The sequence below is a fragment of the Morus notabilis genome, unplaced genomic scaffold (genome assembly GCF_000414095.1).
Source record: "Morus notabilis unplaced genomic scaffold, ASM41409v2 Scaffold99, whole genome shotgun sequence".
In the NCBI taxonomy this organism is placed as follows: Eukaryota; Viridiplantae; Streptophyta; class Magnoliopsida; order Rosales; family Moraceae; genus Morus; species Morus notabilis.
Window position 1 is genome coordinate 1,326,783 of NW_010362482.1, and position 9,042 is coordinate 1,335,824.

The 9,042-nt window shown below is 34.3% G+C and overlaps 1 protein-coding gene across 1 annotated transcript; it reads right to left on the bottom strand.

The window, feature by feature from the left end:
• Positions 1–6,170: 6,170 nt before the first annotated feature.
• On the bottom strand, positions 6,171–9,042 carry LOC21410345 (protein trichome birefringence-like 2). Its single transcript, XM_024168202.1, has 5 exons — positions 8,121–9,042; positions 7,548–7,740; positions 7,205–7,395; positions 6,793–6,951; positions 6,171–6,661 (listed from the first exon to the last, which is right to left on the bottom strand). The coding sequence occupies exons 1-5, from the start codon at positions 8,846–8,848 to the stop codon at positions 6,328–6,330; spliced, it is 1,605 nt and encodes a 534-aa protein (XP_024023970.1). The 5' UTR covers positions 8,849–9,042; the 3' UTR covers positions 6,171–6,327.

The following is a 9,042-nucleotide window of genomic DNA, read 5'->3' on the forward strand; positions in this document are numbered from 1 at the left end:
TCATTGATTAAACGCCTCCAACTTATTGGTAGACCGTTAATAATGAGAACAAAGCTACCTATTTCTGTATGGGGTCATGCAATTTTACATGCCGCGGCATTAATTTGCATCATACCAAGTGCTTATAGTAAGTACTTCCCTTTACAACTGGCATTTGGTCAATAACCAAATATCCCTATCTAAGAATTTTTAGTTGTGCGGTATATGTACCAATTGCTCCACCACAACGCACAAAGATGGGTCCTCAAAGAAGATTGGGAATATACTTTGGGTATAAATCCCCTTCTGTCATCAGATATCTTGAGCCTCAAACTTGTGATGTTTTTACAGCACGTTTTGTCGATTGTCATTTTAATTAGGTAGTCTTCCCAGTATTAGGGGGAGAAAATAAACAGCTCGAAAAGGAAATTACATGGTGTGAACCATCATTGTTGCATCTCGATCCTTACACAAAGCAATGTGAACTAGAAGTGCAAAGATTATGCACTTATAAAACTTAACAAATCAATTGCCAAATGTGTTCACTGATACAAAAGGGGTGACTAAATCATATGTAACAGCTGCAAATGCTCCCGCTTAGATTGAAATCCCAAAAGGACAATCTGAGAATGAAGTCATTAATATGTCTAAAACACGCCTAAAGTGTGGTAGACCTATCGGTTTCAAAGACAAAAATCCTCAAAAAAGAAAGGGAGCAAATGAGCATAATGACCCTGATTTGGAGGAAAGTGTCCCAGGAGAAACATAAAATAATATAAACAAAGAGATTCTCAATATCGTAGAAAATTCTAAACGTTTTAAGAATAATGAGATCTCTATTGACTATATCAATACATGAGGATTATGGAATCGAAATGAAATTGAAAATATTGATGAAATATTTTCTTACTCTGTGGCATGTCAAATTATTAACGAAATTAAAAATCTTGAACCAAGATCTGTTTCTAAATGCCAAAAAAGACACGATTGGATCAAATCGAAATATGCTTTACAGGCTGAGTTAAATTCGCTTAATAAGCGTAAAATTTTTAGACATATTGTCTTAACGCCTGAAGCCGTGAGACCTGTGGGATACAAATGGGTTTTTGTACAAAAATGCAATGTGAAAAAAGAAATTGTAAGGTATAAAGCATGACTTGTTGCACAAGATTTTTCACAAAGACCCGGGATTGATTATGAGGAAACGTATTCTCCTACAATGGATGCAATTACGTTTAGATATCCAATCAGCCTAATAGTTTCTAAAAATTTATAGATGCATCTTTTGAATGTTGTTACAGTTTATTTATACGGATCACTTGATAGTGATATTTATATGAAAATTCCTGATGGATTTAATATGCCTGAAGCACTAAATTCAAAACCTAAAGATATATGTTTGATTAAGTTACAAATATCATTATATGGGTTGAAGCAATTTGGACATATGTGATATAATCGTTTAAGTGAATATTTGTCAAAAGAAGGATATGTGAATAATCTCATATGCCCATGTGTTTAAATTAAGAGAACAACATCTAGTTTTGTCATAATCGCTGTCTATGTCGATGATTTGAACATCATTGGAATTCATAAAGAAATTCAAGAAGTTGTGATATACTTAAAAGATGAATTTGAAATTAAAGAACTTGAGAAAATGAAATATTGTCTTAGTTTACAGATTGAGCACCTTCAAAGTGGAATACTTGTGCATCTATCAAATTATATTAAAAAGGTCTTAAAATGCTTTAATATGAATAAAGTAAACCTTTTAAATACTCCAATGATAATTAGATCACTAAATGTTGAAAAGGACATTTCGTCCTTGCAAAGGTAATAAAGAAGTCATCGGTCCTAAAGTATCATATTTAAGTGCAATAGGAGCTCTTATGCATCTTGTTAATTGTACCTGACTAGATATAACTTTTGCTACTAATCTATTAGCAAGATTTAGCTCATCTCCTACACGAAGACATTGAAACAGAATTAAGCATATATTCTGTTATCTTCAAGGAACATTTGATTTGGAATTATTTTATCAGTAAGGATCCAACAGTATTATTTGAAGACAATGCAGCATATGTCACTCAAATAAAGGAAGGTTACGTCAAAAGCAACGGAACGAAATACATACCCCCGAAATTCTTCTCATACTCCCAAGAGCTAGAAAAAATAAGGATATTGATATTCAATACATTGGATCAAGTGACAATATAACAAATATTTTCACAAAGGCACTTCCCACTACAACATGCATAAAGTATATACACAGTATCGGGATGCGTCATCTGCGAGATTTATAAGGAATGCCTATACATGTCAACTTGAGGGGGAGTTTATGTAGCTGTACTCGTTTTTCCTTATTATAGTTTTATCTCACTGAATTTTCTTGATAAGGTTTTTAACGTGGCAGCATAAACACATATAGATAAATGATATACTCTTTTTCCCTTTGCTATGTTTTTATCCCACTAGGTTTTTCCTAGCTAGGTTTTTAATCATACATCATGAATAGTGGACATCTAAGAGAGAGTGTTATGAATAATAGTTGTCTACCTCAGTCAAAATTATTGTTCATGTCAGAATCATACTCTGTAAATAGTAAGTTATTTGTAAATAGTAACCGTGAATAGTACTAAATTTTTTTCTATAAATAGAACTCTAAGACTCTTCATTTTATATACTTTCACAATATTAATGAAACTCTCTCTCTAAAGTTTATCTTTTTAGTTCTGCATTTTCTTAATTTTCATAACAATATATATAAATATAGATGTCTCCAGAAATCATGAAGACATGCTTTGTGTCCTAATTTCGTCATTTGGGAGATCATCAATAAATAAAAAGACAAAGCAAAAGCGATGAAACAGATAAGTGGGGATTCTCTAAAACAAACATGAAGTGATGGGTTATTTGTTTTGTTTTGGAAAAAAAAAATGGTAATCTTGACAAATACATTTTGGAAGTGTATGGGTTAAAATTTTTACCTTTTATTTTTTATTATAATATTTTTAATCAAATAATTACTAATAAAATAGTATTTATTAAGAATAAGAGATAAATATTTAGACTCATACACTTTCACGAGTAAATTCTCTATTTTTTCAAAAAGAGGAAAAGGCTTGAGTGGATTGCCTAACTGTTAGCACTTGGTGCACTTCTGAGAAGGAGAATCACTTGTATTATACACTAATTCTTTGCAATTCCTCAAAGGGGAATATGATGAGAGATAATTATTTATGAATTGAACTATTAAAAAGAAAAGTTGTCAAAAACACAAGTTCTACCCCCATAAACCGCCACTTTCCACACTAGCCATAACTGTAGTGACACTATCCAATATTGCTTGTTGACAACTCCAAGAAAGCCACACCAAAAAAAAAAAAAAGATTGTGAAGCTGTGATTTGGAGGTCATTAGGATTTGCTTAATATACAAATTATATATTTGGTCTGACTAGCTAATGCAAGCCATCAAATGGTTTTGTTAAGCGAAAGTTGGCTTGGCGGCCTCTTTTTTTTTTTTAAATAAATAAATTAATTGAAAAGTAAGATGATTATTGATTAGTGGACAATTAAAGGGTTTGAGTTGGAGAAAGGAGTAGATGAGCATGAGTTAGTGGATCTACTGATGCAACATAAAAAGTAGGAAAACTCCAATAATCAAAAGTCATGCACAACCAAAAAGCAATTTGGAAGTCTTCTTGTTGTATTGACACTAATATCCTTTTATCACCTCCACTCCAGAATTCTCAAGAGAAAACACATTTTCCCAAAGCAAAACTATGACAAATTAATCCACAAGTCAATAAAATGACCTTTCTTTCAATCCTGTAGAAATAGTATAGTTACTTGAGTTATTTTTCACTTTATCTTCCCTGGCTCATGAGCATGACCAATTTTCTCTACAACACTCGGTTCAAAAATAATTTGTCAGATACATTTCTGCACGAGAAATTTAACTCTAAAATTTAGGTAAAGGGCAAGATGGTCGTTTAATCAACCAACAAGTTCGAGTTTTTTTTTGGAGCTTTTCTTGCAACTTTTGATGGTGAAAAAAAAAAAAAAAGGTGACTTAGCTTAAATAATAAACTGATGGCTTATTAAGTCCTGCTACAGATTACTACTATACTAACTTATTACTTACTTCCTCAATCATATTCATCATCTATAAAAGGGCCTACAAGCCAAAGAGTAATTTCTCCACTTAGCTGCGTTTGAGAGCCCATTGGTATATACTAATACTATATATACCATACCAGAAACAAGGACCAACCTATCAGATTCTTGGTTCTTGAATCTGATAAGGTATGGAATCAGATTTCTGGGAAGAACCCTTTAATGGGCCTTTCTAAGACAGCAAATTGGAGAATGGATGGCCAAGTCCTCCTCCAGATTTCAACAGTTTGTCTAAGTCTTTCTTTCTCTCGGCCATTTGGGTCTCAGCTAATTGTGATGACAGATTAATGAAGAAGAAGAAGAAGAAGAAGAAGAATGATGAAGCAGAGAGGCTTTTTGAAAGAAGGCTTTAGCAAACCGGCAAGTCACAAAACGGCAAATGGACTCTGTCACGTACCGAGTCCCTTTTCGGCTATTTTCAATATCATCCCATCTTTTGTTATGTTTTGTTTTGATGTCTTAGCTCAGTTGTTTTAATGTAATAATAAAAGTTTTTGTCTGTGAGCAAAACTCGTTTGCTTAGGGAAGAAGAAGCTCTTTTCATGCTCAAATCTGTTTTTCCCGTTTCTGGGAAATTGTCTTGGCTGCCTGCATTTAATTAACAAACTGTCAAACTTCTCTCTCTCTCCGGGAGAACACGTGCTTGCACGTGTTATGCTCAGGCACACCTGTTTCGTCAATCTAAAGCATGTTATATCAGATTTTAGAGAGTATGTTATATGTTGCAGAAAGCGTTAGAAGCAATCTAAAGTACGCACTGGTGTAGAAGAAATATTACCGATAGAGTTTAAATTTTTAACGGTTTGTTTTATGAGTGTCCATAATTATTCTTGAAAGGAAGAAGAGAAGAATTAATGGTCCGTTTAATTCATGTGTTTAAATTAGTAATTTTGATTGACATATAACATACTCTTTAAAATCTAACATTATCATAGACGACACAAGTGTCTTGCCGTCTTTAAAATGGGAGAGCACTTGGTGAGGTTACACATGTCAACACTTTATTTTATCAAATAAAATAATAAATTGCTGAAACAAAAGCTAGTTTTGGCCGGATTTGATGGTTAGTTAAAACAACCACCGAGATCAAACGACACATCTTTCCTTGACAAAACATATGCTTACGCATAAGGTTACAATTCGTGTTAGTGGGTTGTGTTCGTGTCAGTCCGTTTATTAATTGTGTCAGAAAACATCAACTAAAACACGACATGTTTATTAAACGTGTCAAAAGTATCAATCCAAACACGACTCATTTATTAATCGTGTTAATCATGTCAACTTGTATAACCCGTTTAAATTAATAAATCGAATAAATAACTAATATAATAATGACTTATTTAACACGGTCAAGACAAGTTTAACATGTTTATTGGTCAATTTATCTTTTCTTTTAAGAAAAATAAACAAATTTTACCTACAAATATTAAAATTCAATTAGTTGTATTTAATATGTCATATAAATTTTCATGTTATATCACATATCATTAGATTGTAAATGACACATATAATTAATCGTGTCACTTCGTGTTAGGAGGTCAACCCTAACCCAACCCTTTTATTAATCGTGTTAATTGTGTCAACCCGATTATGACCCAAATCCATTTATAGTAAATCCAAATCCACTAACTTTGTAGTTGTTTTGAGTCAAGTCACGTCATCGTGTCGCTACATGAATTGCTAGTCTTACTCACGCACAAATTTTATCACATCGGAAAAAGTAAGTCTCAAAGTATTATTATATCTCATTGAGAAGATCTAATGTCAATCATGGTTCATACTATGATTTGAATCATGGTTCATGATTCGTTATCGTGTTTTCTCTCACAAAAAATATACGTATATCGAAAATAATTCTAATCTTATAATTCTAATCCATGAACCAAACGTCTATTCATGTCGATTTTGCGTGGGAAGCTGTACACCCTACGTTTGGTATCCATGTCAACAAACGACATTAATCCCAGTTTCTTTTTAGTTGCGTCCCAGGAACTTGAATGCAAGACTCAGTTCATTGAAAGCAACTCATGCATCCACTAAACACCAACTGAGCTAAAACGACACTAATCCCAATTAAAAGCTCGCGATATACACATCATCCGAATAATCAAATAATTGAAATTTACATCAAGACGTGTGGTTTAATTAGTATAGGAATTGGTTCACTTTTCCTAAGAACCCCACTTGGCCTTTAATAAAGAAGCATATAACAATTCGTTCCAAGTATCCGGGACTCCAGGCAAGCACCAATGGCTACAATCTTGAGATGTCACAGCAGCCATTTGTTCTTCTTCTGATTTATATATCATTCTGTAAATTGATGGGTGACCATCTTTCCTGTAATCTGTAAGCCTGCTTATGTTGAGATATATAACTGGGGTCTTCATTTCTCTGAGCACATTATCAAAAGCTCTCATCTTTGAAGTGTACTTTCCTAAGTAAGTCTTGTTAAAAATTGGCTCTGTTTCCTTGTGGCATTGTCCTCCTGAGTTCCATTGCCCTCCTCTGTCCAACCAAAAAAAAAAAAAAAAAGGTCAACATTAGCCCCCCAAAAGCAACCGTAACCCGCCAATAGATCTTTATACGATATAGATTACTCGAGTGGACGGGAAATGAGAGGAAAAATGGCTCATTACTTGAAATGGGTAACTGAATATCCTCTGAAGAAGACTTTAGTCCGAGCTGTGTCAATGTTCTTATTAACCCATTTGGCCCAAGTTTTAAGTGCCCTCTTGTATGCTTCTAGCACCTTCAATCTTGGATACACATGGTTGCCTTCTTGGTAGTAATCTTCTCTGTCAATGAAAAAAATATCAATAGAAGAATGTGAATTTATTTTCTGATTGGTAGGTGATTTAACCAAAGCAAAACTAATCATTTCCAGTATAAATTTATATTGCGTCGCTATGAACCACCAATGTTTGATGTTCAGAAACACGCGGTAGTTGTAATAGCCTACCGTAGAATGACCCTAAAAGTACTAAAATGTGTAAATAGATCAAGGAAGAACATAAACTCAAATGGGAGATCAAACGGCGGCACACACACCCTCTTGATGTTTTCTCATGTGTCCACCAGTGTCCTGTATTGAAGACTATGATATCGGCATCATGGTACATTGAAGTAGTCCGATCCATCAAATCTATTCTCAGCGTCTCGAACGATCCGTTCTTCCTAGTGAATGATGATTCTCTAACAAGAAATGGAGAACCAACAAAATCCACTGTGCAATTGTAGTCCTACAAGATAAAGAAGATTCATGAACATGGAAACAGCGTACAAGTCTCACTAGTCGAAAAATCCACGATCCTTCTAGCGCAACTAAATTTGAGATGTCTAAATTTAAGAACTTTTTAACGCAATTACAAAAACAGATATAGTGGAGACTTGCCTCAAATCTGAATGCATAAAAACCTTTCTTCTTGAATGCAGTCTTTCCAGAGATTTCATAAACTCTCTTCTTGTTTTTGACGCTATGGCGGAGGATACACACCAAGGATTCCCACATGTTTCTGTTCAATGAATCCCCCACAAACACCAACTTCTTTCCTCTCAGTCTCTCCAGAAAATCCGTCGCATTAAGACTTAAGTAAAAAAAATAAAAATAAAAACCAGCATAAACAAACGTATAAGATAAGAAAATAATCATATTTCCAACTTCAAACACGCAATAATAATCCCATACGCTACACACCCCCTACCAAAAAGTCTAGAAGAACTAAAAAGATAAAGTTTATTTGTTATGCAAAAACAGACGCAATCAAAACCACTTAGATTAGTTCCCATGGAATATTTTAAGATATGGGGCAAAATCAAGTGGAGCCAATTGGTAAATTTTCTTAGTAGGAAAAAGTAGCTGTTTTTGTTGGACATCATCTTAGCCGATTCACTAAAATTACTTTAAATACTCGCAATACCAAATACATAATGATGAATACATCTGAAAACAAAATATAGATCTTACCTTGGGATATCACACCCATATGGCTGCCATCTCCACTTTACATATCCATCATCCGGCCTCCGGTTTAGGTAACAATCAAAATCCCTATCAATGTAAGGACAAGAACCACCAGGGTAATAAGGCTTCGAATCATCTCTAACCCAATTACCATCAAATATATTACAGTCCTCATAAGAATCATTCTGAACTCTCCCAAATTCATTAGTAGAAACTTTGGCAATACTTAAACTGTTTTCCTCGGTCCAATTTCCTCCACGACTAGCCTCCATAATAGCCTTTTCTTCTTGCTTATCAAACACATTGCCCAAACTACTATTCTTTTGCCCGCCATTGTTATCCTCATTTCCATAGTCACTCAAAGATGTGGAGGCAATAGTTTTCTCAATAACCGCACCTTCTTTGCCAGAAAAACTTGCATTCCCATCAAGGGTTTTCTCTTCAACTACAGAGCTTCCATTTTTAACCTCCTGGGTGAAATTCGACAACTGGGTATTCACCAAACCCGGAACTTTCCCATCAACATTTACATTTTCATTAGAAGAAGTGTGAGAGTTATTCACAGTAACACTCTGGAAACCTTGCACAGAAGGACCCTTTAGAAAGTGGCTAAGCAAAAGCACAGCGAGAGCAAGGACAGAAACTACAACTCCCAAACCGAACCCAGAAAGTACCTTCGTTTTCAGCCACAGAAACTGCTCTGGAAAAGCCAGTTTCTTCTTCAAGCCCATGGCTGAAAAAAATGCATTAACATTAAAATAAAATAAAAAATAAAAATAAAAATCTCTTTGGAGAGAATGTGAGGAGGAGATCTTTGAGATTTGGGAGAGTGTGGGATGAGTATTCAATGAATCATAAAAATGGAGAGTGAAATGTTGTATTCCATTTCTCTGTGTCGCTCTGAGGATGAAAAGGTTGGAAAGAA